Source organism: Lepisosteus platostomus, chromosome 27, assembly GCF_059453375.1.
Source record: "Lepisosteus platostomus isolate fLepPlt1 chromosome 27, fLepPlt1.hap1, whole genome shotgun sequence".
Lineage (NCBI taxonomy): Eukaryota > Metazoa > Chordata > Actinopteri > Semionotiformes > Lepisosteidae > Lepisosteus > Lepisosteus platostomus.
The window spans coordinates 13,764,316-13,780,105 of NC_142637.1; the positions used below are offsets into that span (position 1 = coordinate 13,764,316).

The 15,790-nt window shown below is 44.2% G+C and overlaps 1 protein-coding gene across 1 annotated transcript; it reads left to right on the plus strand.

Annotated features, from left to right (window-relative positions):
- Nucleotides 1-6,964: 6,964 nt before the first annotated feature.
- On the plus strand, nt 6,965-10,348 carry LOC148639354 (uncharacterized). Its single transcript, XM_088621701.1, has 2 exons — nt 6,965-7,072; nt 9,132-10,348. Exon 2 carries the CDS (start codon nt 9,167-9,169, stop codon nt 10,346-10,348), a length of 1,182 nt encoding a protein of 393 aa, XP_088477827.1. The 5' UTR covers nt 6,965-7,072; nt 9,132-9,166.
- The last annotated feature ends 5,442 nt before the right edge of the window (nt 10,349-15,790 follow it).

Below are 15,790 nucleotides of genomic sequence, written 5' to 3' on the forward strand. Positions count from 1 at the left end.
TCTTCACCTGCTTCCCACTGCTCGGTATTGAGTCTACTCCTTGAGAGCTCTACCTGGCGTTTCTCCCCGTACCTCGTTTATTCTGGTTTTTGGATTCCCCTTCTGCCTTTTCGACTTTGCACCTCGCCTCTCGCCTCGGACTGTCTGCTACCGGTTAACTTCCTGGATTACGACTTGCCTTTCGCCTTTTGACTACGACCTTGCCTCTCGTTCTGGTTTGTTCGCCTGCCTCATCTATCACCCGTGCCTGCGTCTGCACAGGATCCGTGTATCTTCTCACCAGGGATTCCTAACAGAATACCGAGCCTAAAGATGGATCCCGCGGACGCACAAGCTTTTGGCTCACTTTTTAATCGCCATTCCCAAGCTCTCACCCAGCTTCAATCTTCGCTTCACATTCTCTCCAATCACGTCGCTAGCCTTCCGCCCTCCCCTGTCCCTTCGCCTCCAGCACAGACCACTGCTCCAATCCCTGTAACCCCGCCCACCTCTCCCGTAGCCTCACCGTTTGTTCTCCCGGAAAGATATGACGGCAACACCGCGGGCTGTAGGGGTTTTATTGCGCAATGCTCCTTGACTTTCCAGTTGCATCCTGAGTTTTTTTTTTCTCCCCGGGAGCAGATCGGTTTCGCCCTTTCCTTGCTCACTGGCAAGGCTCTGGACTGGGCAGCTGTGTTGCTTGCTAGGGGAGACTTTCAGTTTGCTGATTTCCAGCTTTTTGCTGACCAGCTCCAGGCACGTTTTTCTCCAGTCAACCCGGACCTGACTCATCTCCGGCTCGCCTCGCTTCGTCAGGGTGATGGATCTCTGAATGATTATGTGGCTGACTTCCAAGCCCTCGCCACGGAGTCTGACTGGAACCCTGAAGCCCTGATTTGCCTTTTTTATAAGGGTCTCTCTGAAGATCTAAAGGACCACCTGGTGCTCTCGCCACTAAGCAACCGCTCTCTCGAATCGGCAATCGCTCAGGTGGTTGAACTGGACACCCGCATTCGGCTGCGGAGAGCAGAGAGTCATGATGGAAGCAGTCCTGGCCGTCCTGAAAGTACTACCCCCACGGTGCCCACTCGGCATCATGCACCCCTTTCCTCGGAAGAAAAGGAAAGGCGCCGTAGGGAGGGACTGTGTCTCTATTGCTCTGCACCTGATCACCTTCTCTCTGCTTGTCCCTTGAGACCCCCTTATCCCTCTCGAACCCTTCCACAGCCTACTGTTAGAGTCAGTAGTGCTGTTTTTTCTCAAACCTCATCAGGCCCTTTATTCCCAGCTGAAATTTCTTGGGCTGACGCACAACTTCCCCTTTTGGTTTTTGTTGACTCAGGGGCAGCGGGGAACTTTATAGACGTCACTTTTGCTAAGAAGTGGGATATTCCCCTGGCTCCGGTCTCACCCCCACTCTGTATTCAAGCTCTGGATGGATCCCCGATTGCACCTGGACGGATTACATGGCAGACCGTCCCTCTCTCTCTAACAGTTGGTGCTACTCATGTTGAGGAAATTTCACTCCTTCTCCTGGACTCGCCTGCCTACCCGGTAATCCTAGGTCTTCCCTGGCTCAAGAAGCACGATCCCCACATCTCCTGGGACAAGAACGAGCTCATTGCCTGGAGCCACTCCTGTCATGTTAACTGTTGTCGTCAGCCGGTTAAGGTTGCTGCTGCAGTAACCTCTATGGAGGAGCACTCTACCATCCCGCCCCAATACAGGCATCTGAAACAGGCCTTTGATAAGCAGAAGGCTCTTTCGCTTCCACCTCACCGTACCTGTGACTGTGCTATAGAGTTGCTTCCGGGAACCCTTCCACCCAAAGGACGGATCTACCCTCTCACTCAGGCAGAGAACCAGGCTTTACAAGATTATATTAAGGAGGCTTTGGAGTCAGGATTCATTCGTCCCTCCTCTTCTCCAGCCTGCGCGGGCTTTTTCTTTATTGGGAAGAAGGACGGCTCCTTGCGGCCGTGTATTAATTACAGAGGACTGAACTCCATTACGGTTAAACATCGTTACCCCCTGCCTTTAATTCCAGCCGCTTTGGAGTCCGTACGGGGAGCCTCCATCTTCTCGAAATTAGATCTACGGGGGGCTTACAACCTAATCAGGATACGGGAAGGGGACGAGTGGAAGACGGCCTTTATGACCACTCATGGACATTATGAATATCAGGTGATGCCTTTTGGTCTTGTTAATGGCCCGGCTGTCTTCCAGTCATTCATGAATGACATCTTTAGGGACATTATTGGGAATTTTGTTTTGGTTTACCTGGATGATATCCTCATCTTTTCTGCCAACCCTAGGGATCATGTCCACCACGTCCAGGAGGTCCTGACTAGACTCATTAACAACAAACTCTACGCCAAGCTTGAGGAGTGCGTTTTCCATGCCTCTAAAATTCACTTTCTGGGTTACATCATTTCCTCAGTTGGTGTAGAAATGGACTCTGCTAAGGTGGCGGCCATCAATGACTGGCCAGCCCCTCGTAACTTAAAGCAAATTCAACGTTTTCTAGGTTTTGCCAACTTTTATAGACGTTTCATCCGGAACTTTAGCTCCGTCGTGGCGCCTATCACCGCACTAACCCACAATCGACCAGGCTTGGGTAAATGGAACCCGGAGGCTAACCAGGCATTTTTACGCTTAAAACAACTCTTCAGTTCGGCACCTCTTCTACGACACCCGGATCCCTCTCAGCCATTCATAGTGGAGGTGGACGCCTCAGCCTATGGGGTTGGGGCGGTCCTCTCCCAGCGCCACGGGGATAAGCAGATTCCACATCCCTGTGCCTTCTTTTCGAGGAAACTCTCCCCTGCTGAGGTTAATTATGATGTTGGTAATCGTGAACTCAAGCTGGCCCTGGAGGAATGGAGACACTGGTTGGAGGGGGCTCATCACCCCTTTGTCATTATCACGGACCATAAGAACCTGGCCTACATTCAGTCGGCCAAACGCCTCAATTCCCGTCAGGCCCGTTGGTCTCTTTTCTTTTCTCGATTTAATTTTGTGATCACCTATACGCCTGGCTCGAAGAACGGGAGGGCTGATGCTCTCTCTCGGCTCCATGATCCCCAGGATCTGGACTACACACCGGAACCAATCATTTCACCTAACAGAATCCTCGGGGCGATCCACTGCTCTATTGAAGATCAGATCAGACGTGCCCTCAAGGGAGCTATAGTTCCTGTGTGCTGCCCCCCGGATAAGCTTTTTGTACAGGACAACTTGCGTTCTGCTGTCCTGCAATGGGGGCATGACTCTCAGTTTGCAGGCCATCCCGGGTGCAGACGCACTCTGGACCTACTCACCAGAGATTTCTGGTGGCCTTCCATGCGATCAGATGTTGCAGAGTACGTCCGAGCTTGCCCGGTCTGTGCCAGGATCAAGACTCCGCGTGCCAAGAAGACCGGTCTCCTTCACCCTCTTCCGATCCCACACCGCCCTTGGTCCCACATAGCTGTGGACTTCATTACGGACCTTCCTAGCAGTCAAGGTCATACGGTAATCTTGGTGATATCTGATCGTTTTTCCAAGGCAGCCCATTTCATCCCTCTCCCAGCATTGCCCACAGCCCAGGAAATGGCATCACTGTTTGTGCAACAGGTCGTTCGGATACATGGGTTGCCCAACGATGTGGTCTCAGACAGGGGACCTCAATTTGTCTCGGCCTTTTGGAAAGCGTTCTGCCAAGCTTTAGGTACCCATGTATCTCTGACTTCGGGTTATCATCCTGAGGCCAATGGTCAGGTGGAACGGACCAACCAAAGCCTCCTGACCTTTTTGAGAGACTTCACCTCCAACTCGCAGGATGACTGGTCATCGCTACTTCCCTGGGCAGAATATGCCCATAATTCTCTTACCTCCTCCTCCACAGGTCTCTCTCCCTTCCTCTGCTCACTAGGTTATCAACCCACTCTCATTCCTGCCAACCCTCCGGACACGGCGGTGCCGTCGGTGCGTCAATATATTTCCAAGCTGCGCAGGACCTGGAGAATGGCGAGGACAGCTCTCACCAAGTCATCCCAGCGCCAGGCACCGACACCGCAGACCAGCCCCCCGTTTTCGCAGAGGCCAGTTTGTTTGGCTTTCAACAAGGAACCTACCTCTAAACCTGCCTTCCAAGAAGCTCGGGCCTAGGTATATCGGCCCCTTCAGGATACTCTCCCGGATCACCCCAGTTACCTTCCGTCTTGCACTTCCCCCCACCCTTAAAATCCACCCGTCTTTCCACGTCTCCCTCCTGAAACCCTTCTACCGCTCACCTCTGGCGGCTCCCCAACGTCGCCCGCCACCCCCGTGTCGCATTCGGGGGCACCAGGCATATACAGTCCACAAGATCCTCGACTCTAGATGGAACCGCGGTACCCTTCAGTATCTGGTTGACTGGGAGGGTTATGGCCCTGAAGAAAGATCCTGGGTTCCGGAGAGGGATATTTTGGACCCTGCGCTAATCGGAGACTTCCACAGGGACTATGCCGATCGGCCGTCTCGGGCGTCGGGAGCCGCCTGTGAAGGGGGGGGTACTGTCACGACCACCAGGCAGTCAAGACCAAAGCGTAAGCGAGCTAATCAGACCCAGCAGCGGGTGATTATTAACAAACGCCGCCGCACGAGTTAAACCACCTGCGCACACTCATTGCGGTGCGCATTGCTATTTAAACCATCTTCACCTGCTTCCCACTGCTCGGTATTGAGTCTACTCCTTGAGAGCTCTACCTGGCGTTTCTCCCCGTACCTCGTTTATTCTGGTTTTTGGATTCCCCTTCTGCCTTTTCAACTTTGCACCTCGCCTCTCGACTCGGACTGTCTGCTACCGGTGAACTTCCTGGATTACGACTTGCCTTTCGCCTTTTGACTACGACCTTGCCTCTCGTTCTGGTTTGTTCGCCTGCCTCATCTATCACCCGTGCCTGCGTCTGCACAGGATCCGTGTATCTTCTCACCAGGGATTCCTAACTGTATGGTTAAAATAACTTTTTATAGTTCATCACATTCAAAGTGTGTGTACTTGATGAAAGTGTAACACGCATTTGGAGGAGTTATTCAGGATTTTCTTTCATTCAACTATTTCAAGACCCATTATTTTCAGATGTTGTAGTATACGTGAATAATGAAAGGCCTTCATATTACACAATGAAGGAATGACTTCGCAGGTGTGAAGAATAAAAGATTAATTCAGCTCACTTTGGGGAGTTTCACAATGGCCCTCCTTAAAGAAATGTGGGTTTGATTAAAGGAGTGAAGAAAAAGCACTGAATAATATTTGCTTCTGTAAACGTAATCATCTCAAAATATGGTTGAAGAAATTGAAGAAGGTTAAACATAATCCAAAACGTATAAGGTCAATTTAAGTACAACCAGAATTCTAGTGTTTATGCAATGCATCTGTGGGTTGATATGAAATACGGCCGTACTTAAACTAAACGAGGTTATCGAGAGCATATTCCGAGTACGGCTGTGGCCAGTTGTCCTGTGAACTGCGAGGACCGTATCTTATCCTGACCTGGCTGTGCGAATACCGTCCTCTGCTGGCAGAAGGAATAGATTACAACGGCACTGTATTGGCGATTAGTCCTATTGCTAGAATATTGAAACAACAAGGAGTCCGCGGAGTCAAGCAATGCTGAATAAACAAATACCTGAAATTCAATAGGATTTTGTGTATTGATTACAAATAGGTGTGGAATTTTCATGTACAGTGGTATTCATGGATTCCTTACACAAGCAGCCGTTGTTATGATACTTTCGTAATCTGAATATAAATCTGTTATCTACTTAAAACTGTAATTATTGAATAGATTAATGTCTTTGAAATGCTTCATTAACTGGGCAGTTTCCATGTTTGGAAATGTTTTTATTTTGATTGCTGATTGCTAGATACTGTATGTTTAATAGACATGCTGTTAATATTTTCTACAAGAGCCAAATAAGACAGTTATGCTGTAGTAAATTCTATATAAGTTATATAACATAAGTTTTAATTTTGTTCTGAGGTCACTTTGAATCTCATACTTAATTACTGGTGTCCTTTTATCTGAGAAACACTACCTGATTGATCACCTGATGCCTAGAAATTAGCATGCACAGTAGCCCAGCGTTTAGCATTGCTAGCTCACAGTGCTGAGGCCCTGGGTACACTTCTGGACCTGGGGTGCTATCTGTATGGAGCTTGTATGTTCTCCCCATGTTTGCATGAGTTTGCTTTGGGTGCTCCGGCTTCCTCCAACAGTTCAAAGAACTACTGGTAGGTTAATTGGCTTCTGGGATAATTGGTGAGTGTCTGTGTCTTCCCTGCATTGGACTACCATCCAGTCCCAGGTATCTCCTGCTTATTTCTTCTGAGGCTCTGGCTCCCCCGTGACCCCGCGACCCCCTGACCCCCTGACCCTGAATTGGATGAAGCGGTTAGAAAATGGGTGGTTTCTGTTATGCTCTGGTCATGCTCTGCCATAGCAACAACTTGTAAAAAATGCAGATGCTAGGATTTAACTCAAAGAAGGAGCTCAGATCACTGTGTTGGCATCACTGTACAGGTGTCCGGTGTGTTTTAGAACATATGTTAAAATCTTATTTACTAACTTCTAGACTTTTTACCCCCCATATCAGTCTGCAGGTGCACAGTGGTCTGTGGACACCCTCCTTGCTCTGTCATAAAACAGGAAATAAAAAGCAACTGGTTTTGACTTTAATGCACTGAGACTGTGGAACTCACAGAACTCTCTTGTCAGAAAGGCAGCTTCTAACAGCTTTTAAGTGAAGACTAAGAACACTTTTCTATTTTATTAAAATAGATTATATATGTTTTGTTTAAATATATGTTATAAATGTTAAAACGACAGCTCGCATAAGCTTGTATTTTTACCTTTCGATCATTTTTATAATTGCTTTGAGTTGCTTTTACCATGATCAACAGTACAAAATATGAGGTGTTGAACTTGTCTAAAGTTTTAAAGCGCTTTATGATGTAAAGTGTGATGACAGTCCTTGGCGGTCTATGTAACAATTCTTCTTGAAGTAGGTCATCGGGCCAACAGTATATAAACATTACAGCTCAAGTGCTTTTGTATCTGAACGCTTTTAGGTAAGTAATTTAGCAGCTGCGGTATTAATAATGATTTTAATGGCAAATTCAATTGCAGGTAAAATAAAAATGGCGGATAACTTTCTTTCTAGCTTCGTGAAGCGGTCGCGCCATATTATACATATATACCATAATAAGAAACATAATATGTACAGTAGAATTTTTCACTTTCAGCTGGCATTATCCAGAACCGGGTCAGGGCCCGGACCCGGACCGTGCAGTGTGGTCCGTCGGCCTTCTAAAGATGTTTAGGAGATCGGGGCGCCCTTGGATTTGATTAGAAACGTGCAGAATTTCTTAACTTGACCCCATTATCTTAAAAAAAAAACGGCCAGGCCCAGACCAAAGCATGAAGGCTGCGAGGACCGGGGGACTCTCATTTTTGGTCACAGCATACAGTAGTAGATCAGTAACCTCTGTTTATCGTGATAACCTTTAATTATTTTCCAGTACTTTTTCAAATGATAAAACACATTGTCTCGCCAGTTTTGCTAAAGATACGGTTTTAGTGTTTACGCATAAATTTGTAAGCCGTAGGTTTAAATCTCGTGTTCTTATTTGCCGCATTTTCATCGTAAGAGAGGCGCTCGTTTGCGATTTACGCGCTGAATATTGTAAGCAGAGGAGCCTTAAGGCACAGCATCGCCTTAACACCATCGTTTGCATTGTCATTGTCATCCAGAAAAGCAGTCGTAAGAAAATGAATCTGTGGCGGCTCCGAACATTAAAAAAACTATGTCTAGACTGCAAATACATCCCAATGTTACTATCAACACGTTTTAAGAGCCCTCTCCTTTCCACCGGTATACAAGCTAAGAGAGAAATATTGGAAATCCCATCTGAAGTAGCCCTCGTCTCACCTTCGGAGCTGTGAGCGATGGGGATCATAATTAAAAGGGGTACAGTTACTTTGAAAATGTGTATGTGATACTTAAATTTAAATAAAATAAAAAGATAAATTATATAACACAGACTGCTATCTATGTCCATGTGTTTAAGACGTATGAATCGGTTTTAAAACAGGCACACCCCTTTACTTCTCACAAATCCAACTGGAGTCTCAGTCCGTCGTCGCGATGAAATAGGAGCTCAGATGTAGGTGATTGCAAGTGATTGCAATTTACTTATTTAAAAGAACCACTTCAAATCAAAAGGGAGACATTTTGTAATGGTAGTTATCGTATTATACAGTATACGTAATTGTAGATATACAGTACATAAAGGGTATGAATAGGTGTGAGCTTTTACTGTATATTTAATATTTTATCTGACCCATTTGTAGAAACCGCCTACTCAGATTTAGTTAAGTGGTCTGCCACCATAAAGACAGAAAAATATAATGACACCCTGTTACATTAACTGTAAAATAAATGCCGTAACTGCGGCCATATGAAAATTTGGATAAAGATTATACAAACATCCTAAGGAGCTCTATGACATATGAGCGTCGTAATAATGGTTGGTGACCTGACGTAACAGTGCTCCCTGAATTACGTGATCTGTATTTACCCAAATACAGATATATCACATAGGGAGATGCAGTCAAACATTGCATTGCTATCGTCGTGGTGAACTATTTCTCCGCTGTTTGAGACTTGTTTGGTAAGTGTCATCAAATATGCTTGTCAATTTGTAGCGAAATCGATAATAATGTAGTGAAACGGCTAATTAATATTGATAAATTCCCTTATTCACAGTGACTTTTGCTCAAACCCCTGTTGCATAATGGGTTAATTTTATATAAAAAAACATTTATATCATAGATATAATACAAGCTTTGAAATGAAATAGTACATTTCCAGGTTTCATTTAAACATTTTTAAAAAAGCTCATGACTTTAAGCATTCTGAACATTGAGAATGTTATTTGGGAAACAAATGTTTATTATAATGTTTATGTTTAGGATCTGTCTCCTACTGAGTCAGCATGCAGCATTCAACACCATTAGGTTTAATATTAAAAAGTTGTGTATTTCCTGAATTGTTTTTTTTATTCTTTTCTATTAGACCATACTAGACTGTGCAGGATATCATTTATTTGCCATTTTTGCCTTTTCCAGATACCTGGGAAACAAAGCTCATATCTCATTTGCCAATGGAGCCCAGTCCTAAGCCTGGTGCTCTGTCCCCCTCCCCGAAGGACACAGACTCGAATCGACCCGCGCCCTTAAGGCGACAGGATCTGATCTCCACGTACTGCCCGCCTCCCAAGATACAGCTTCTGAAGGACACCTTCCAAGAGAAACTGATGCGGGAAAAGGAGAAAAAAATGATCGCCATGTACAATCGGCGGCAGGAGGCAGCTCTACAGAAGATGAGAAAATGTTTCCAATATGTCAAATACGCAGCGGAGAAGAAGACGGGGAACAGCTATCGCTTCCAAACCCAACAGGGCCCCGAGAAGAACATTGTGGGGTATGATCGGTCTTACCCCCTGAAGCCTATGGGTAACAGGAAAGTCTCCGGCCCTGGTGAGGTTCGGGCTGTGGACCGCCCGGAAGCACAGAGTGATTCCTTGTTTGCCCCCACCCCGTCTCAGGATGGTCATGAGAGGCCCTGCGAGAGGCCGGGCAGGAGGGGCTCAAGAGTACGCAAACCTAAGGACAGGACTGTCCTCCCCATGGTGGCGACCCCTCCAGGGCAATGCCCTTCTCATGCCAATGGGAAGGAGCACTTTCAGTTGCAAGAGGAGCCACGAAAAGTGGCCGAGGTAGAGGCCGCGCTGAAGGAGGAGCATCGCCGGAGGGAGGCCAGCCTGCAGGATGAGATGCGCCGGAAGGAGGCCATGATGAAGGACGAGATTCGCCAGAAGGAGGCCATGATGCAGGCGAAGCTCTTCAGAGATCAGGAGGAGCTGAGGATGGTTCAGAGAGAGATGGAAGACTCCAGAGAGGTGGCCGGAAGGGAAAATAGAGGACTCCTGACCCGAAGGAAGACACTCCAGGCGAGGCAGAGCGAGCTTCGCCCCAGAGGACCGTGGGCCAACCACCGCTCTAAGGCCGTGCCTCTTCTGACCTGCAGAATGGAGAAGCAAAAAGCCTTCACTCCAAGGAAAGGCCTTCCTTTCAGAGGAGACAACCTTGATTATGCTTCTCCAATGGAAGATGGCGGATGCGCAGAATCGCACTTTCCCTCTGCGCTTTCCAATCAGGAGAGACGTCAAGTGAGCCCTTGCAGCCGTGGGCTAGGAGACGTCCCCTGTGGAAGGACAAAGTATCTCAAGAAAGCAAGGCGACGTGTCAGCGGCACAGGCCACGCAGGCCCACTTCAGAAATAACACCGCATGTCTGGATGAACAAACTCTGTCAGTGGAAAACAGATATTTGTCCCCTACAAGTCTGATGTGCCCTACCGCTGAGCAATTTCCATATGAGAATAGCCAGAGTGGAAACCCTCAGTTTGTGCCCTGTGAACTGTGTCACAGGAAGTTTGCTGTAGAGACTTTGCTGTAGAGAGGTTGGAGAAACTTCAGAATTCAAAGAGGAAGGTTTTTGAGTCTTTCAAGCACAGGGCCAAGGGAACAGAACTGGAGACATACATCCATAAGAAGAAGGTTAAACGCCAATCGTGGTAAGGGCTATCCTTAAACTCTTTCCAAGCTTCCCTTGTTTTCTCCTAGAGTCAGACTCAGCTTATAAATCAATGTAAACAATAAATAAGTGTTTTATGAAGTACTCTTCTGAAAAACTGCCGCAAAGGCACATATTCCAGACAGAATAAATGGGTCTTAGTGACTTCTGAATTCTGTTGTAAAAATCTACATGAGATATCAAGCAAATAGCACTCACAGGAAACAAAACCATAACTAAATTGTACTCTCTACCCAATGACCTGAAAGGTAGCCCCAGAAAGCTACGTTATTACTGTATTGATAATTTCTTGCCTTGTGAATGGTTTGCGACCAGACTGTGTACGCAGTGCTAGTCTGGACTTTTTCTGGAAGCTGTTTCATTGGTTTCATTTCCTGTTCCCAGCTGAGAAAGAACAACTGGAGGCAGAAGCACGAGGATTTCATTCGGAGCATCAAACAGGCCAGGAAGATGCAGCAGGTGATCACGCAAAGAGGGAAGGTTGTGAACCTGCCCCAGCCCCCCGCGAATCCAAACCCCGACTACGTGCCCTGCCCTCACTGCGGCCGGCGCTTTGCCCCCAGGCCGGCACAGAGGCACATCCTCAAGTGTCAGCACATCAGGAGCCGCCCTCCTCCTCCTCCTCGTAGATGAAAACTGATGTGAAGAAGAGCAAAAGAGTCATGATCTTGGCTCACGACTCACGTCCTGCTTTTTCTTTTTAGAAATATATTTAGCACAGTTCATCCGTTTGATGATAAAAAAAATGTTACCTTGTTTTAATAAAATGATTTTTTTTTGGGTGGACTGGTGTTTGCGTAACTGTGGTTATTTGAGTTTTTTTCCCTTGCGAAAATGTGTGTCGACCGTGAAAATAAATTTCAAGCTGTTCTTATCATTCATACACCTTGACCTCCTAAAAAAAATTTTTCAACCTCGAATGTACAATTAGCAGGCAATAGAACAGGTCACATTGGCCTTGGAACCATCAAAAAATAGTATTCACACATTCTCGGCATCAATTTTCCTTAAAAACAACTGAAAAAGCAAGGTAAAGAGTGATTGATTTTTTTAATGAAAGTTATTTGATTTCATTTATTTAATTTTCATAATATTTGAAATATGTTGGGATTAATGTGACTCAATATTATCTGCAGCTCTTACACTCCAGGCACCTGATAAAGTGGAACGCAGTGATTTTGCCTTACATGGCGCTCAGCTCTTTCTCAATCCCAGCAGAAGCAGCAGCCTCCGGGTCCTGCCTCATGCACAGCTTAAAATGCAACACCGAGTAATACAACAAACAACAGGGAAAACCATTCACGATCAGACACATCCGTTGATTGCTGGCTCTCAGTAAAGGGACATTGCTGTGGTCCACGCATGAATCTGTTTTCTAAGTGCCTTATCCAATACAGTGTTGAGGCCAGTTTTCCCAGAAGCCAATTAAAGGGGAACACACAATAACTTGTAAAACCTCCAATTTACATCACAAAATAGACTACATTTCAAGGTTAAAGAATTACCATGTTCTGCGATTCGGAACGAGGCAGCAAAACTTCCTGTAATCTGATGTGGCCCTGTGACATTGTAAAGGAGCAGGCTTGTGAATACATCTCGTTTAATCCAATGGAAATATTGCTCTCAACTTTTTTACGTTTTTGCCAATAAATAATATTACATTGTTAACTCTGCATAAAGAACCTTGGAATGGAACGTTTTTTGCAGTGAAATGTTTGCTGCATAACCTATACCTTTTCTCTCCTACATCACATTGCATTAGTCATTACAGTGATTAGTGAGCAGGAAGGGCTGCATCACATCGCAATTTGTGTGGAACTTGAATGCGAATTTGTTACAACATGGCGTAACTTACAGTACTTTCACAAAGTTCATGATTTTGTGCTCAATTTTGAGTTTGTAAAGTTTTTTCTATAATGTCAATGATTTTATTTTGTGACTGAAATTAAATAATTTTGTGTCTGCAAAATTGGGACTGTAGTTCCACCTTAACCTACTAGTACTGTATGTCTTTGGACTGTGGGAAGAAACTGGAGCACCTGGAAGAAATCCACACAAATGAAGGGAGAACATACAATTCCATCCAGACTGCACCCCAGGAATTGAACCCAGGACCCCAGCTCTGTGAACCACAGTGCCACCTCATTGCTATAGTCACTATAATTAATGTCAAAACTCATTTGCAAATGAGCAGCCTGGGATCCAAAAGGATCAAGACAAGGATCCAAACAAAGCACTATCCCAAAGCTTGGCTTTGTACAGTATATCATACAGGGCTTGATGCAGAAGGCAGATAATCTAAGTCCATGCAATAATTGCTAAGGGAAAGTGCCTTTGTGTTTTTGGAGGGAAATCACTCAACAGGGGGTTGTGTTAGTGAAATGATTGTTCTGATGTACGGCTGATGTCCAAACACTGAAAACATGATTGTGTATGCAATCGCACTCCCGAGCTCCATTGGGTATGGTTAAAATAACTTTTTATAGTTCATCACATTCAAAGTGTGTGTACTTGATGAAAGTGTAACACGCATTTGGAGGAGTTATTCAGGATTTTCTTTCATTCAACTATTTCAAGACCTATTATTTTCAGATGTTGTAGTATATGTGAATAATGAAAGGCCTTCATATTACACAATGAAGGAATGACTTCGCAGGTGTGAAGAATAAAAGATTAATTCAGCTCACTTTGGGGAGTTTCACAATGGCCCTCCTTATAGAAATGTGGGTTTGATTAAAGGAGTGAAGAAAAAGCACTGAATAATATTTGCTTCTGTAAACGTAATCATCTCAAAATATGGTTGAAGAAATTGAAGAAGGTTAAACATAATCCAAAACGTATAAGGTCAATTTAAGTACAACCAGAATTCTAGTGTTTATGCAATGCATCTGTGGGTTGATATGAAATATGGCCGTACTGCATTTCGAACAAGTTGTAAGGGATTTAGCCAGGAGAGGTATTCTCATTCACTCAGTAAGGTCTTTATTCATTTTGCAATATGGGAAAAAGCCATCACCTGTCTGCGCAGAGAAGTGAAAGCTGATTCAAAAGCAAGCAGGGAGACCCCTTGTTTTATATCTTTTTTAAGCTGATGCAACACTTCAAGGACAGGCAAAGCAGTCATTTTCCATTCCTTATAGGTTTTTGCTTTAAGCAAAGAAGAGCAGTTATTCAAATGGTTTCTCACACTCCCTTCTTCAAGCAGCCGAGATAAACAGTATTAAAACATCCTGTGCCCTTGACAAGTTGGGTGCTATCACACTTTGTTCTAAGTATCCAGCTGCTTCTGCAGCACAGCTCTGTCCGTAAACAACATAGAATAAAACACTTTTTCTCAGTAACTTTTCATTACATTCCCTCCTTTTTATCCTTAAATGTGTTCATACCACAGAGTCCTCATAGGGGTCACCCTAGTCAGACAACAGCACAACAGCATAAACACTACAACAGGCATGAATATCTTTAAGAAAAACAGTCCCCATGACCCAAAAAATGATTTAACCATGAAAAGAAGGGGAACTCATTGCCAATGCCCTGTTCTTGATTTACCCTGTTCTTAAGTTCTTTCAGCCGGTGTATTGCGAGGGTGAGGTGACCATGGTCATCATCACTAGCAGGGATATACAGATGCAGCCATTCAAAACAAGCAGGCGATACCGCATTATTTTGCGGTGTGCTTATCGCGGTGTAACACAAGTTACCATATTAATACCGTGTATTCTCGCATAGTACCGCATAATACCACATGTTCTAATGAATGACCTTGGACAAGCTGTAAACTCAAAGTATTGCCCTGGTCCACATTCTTTTTTTCATTGACCGTCTTTGTAAAAGTAACACCACAGCATTTCGTTGATCCAATCACGCATTTGTTTCCAATCATGCAAAGTACAGTCATTTTTGAGAATCTCCAATTCACCATGCCTTTTGCATGCTCATAAGAGATATTGATTTAGGAACATAAACATATTACTGTATGCAAACTGTACTGTATACAGTATGTATATGTATATTTAATGTCTTTACTGTGCCCGTTTAAGTATTAAATATGTATATGGAATTTTACCACTGAAGGGAAATCTTAGTAGCTGAGCATAAAAAGAATAGGAGCATAACGCGTGTGAAGGCCATAAACGATATTAATTTTGGAACATAAATATACAGTATTACAGTATGTAAACTGTATATGGCTGGTCTCGGTACAAAAATACACACCAGTATTCCATTTCTCCCTAAACAATATTAAGCATCGAAGTCTTTAACTAACATGTGAAATAACGTGTGTATAAAAAGTGGTAGTTTTAAGCTTTTCTGCAAATACGCTCAATACAGGAGCAAACAAGCATACTTTTAGAATTTGATGAATAGGGAATATAATATGGAATCGCATATCTAAAGAAATTAATAATTATATAATTCTATTCATGTGCTGAACTTGTAAGCGAGAGGTTGGCTGTTCAAATCCAGCCTGTGCCATGACTTTTCTTTTAACAAGCATTTCTTTGAAGAAATAAAATAGCAATATTATGGACAATTAATTGACTTTTTATATTTCTAAATATCACAACATGTTCGAATCTAAGTCATTTTTTAATAACAATGAATAGTCACCACGCATGCTTACACAGCTCCCTGGGTAAAGTATCACAAAGTCTTAGAGAACTTAACATTTTTATTATCAACAAATTGTAAATACGCTGTTTACATTGGGGTTATTCATATTTCACTTGAGTGTATGGGGGATTGTCAGCAGACCCCCCCCCCTCTTAGACTGCGCAAACAATTTTTTTAATTTTTAGAAAGAAATGGCGGCTGTATGCTTTACAATATAAACATTTACTGTCAAACTTTAAATCAACAATTGATTTAAAGATGATCTGTCAAAGTGCAATGGAAAACAATATTGTTTTTGTTTTTGTTGTTTTTATCCCGTAAGGCGCTTTGAGAAGCCACCTTTAAAGGCGCTATATAAAGGCACTGATTCCTATGGAATGTGTATTCTTTCTTCTTTTTTTCAGCATGGAATAAACCTATTACGTGATTTTAAGGTTTGTGTGAGAAGCCAGGGTATCATCTTGTTCTCCCCACCGCCTCTCTCTGTGTACAGTAGAGCCTCCTGTCCTGACTGG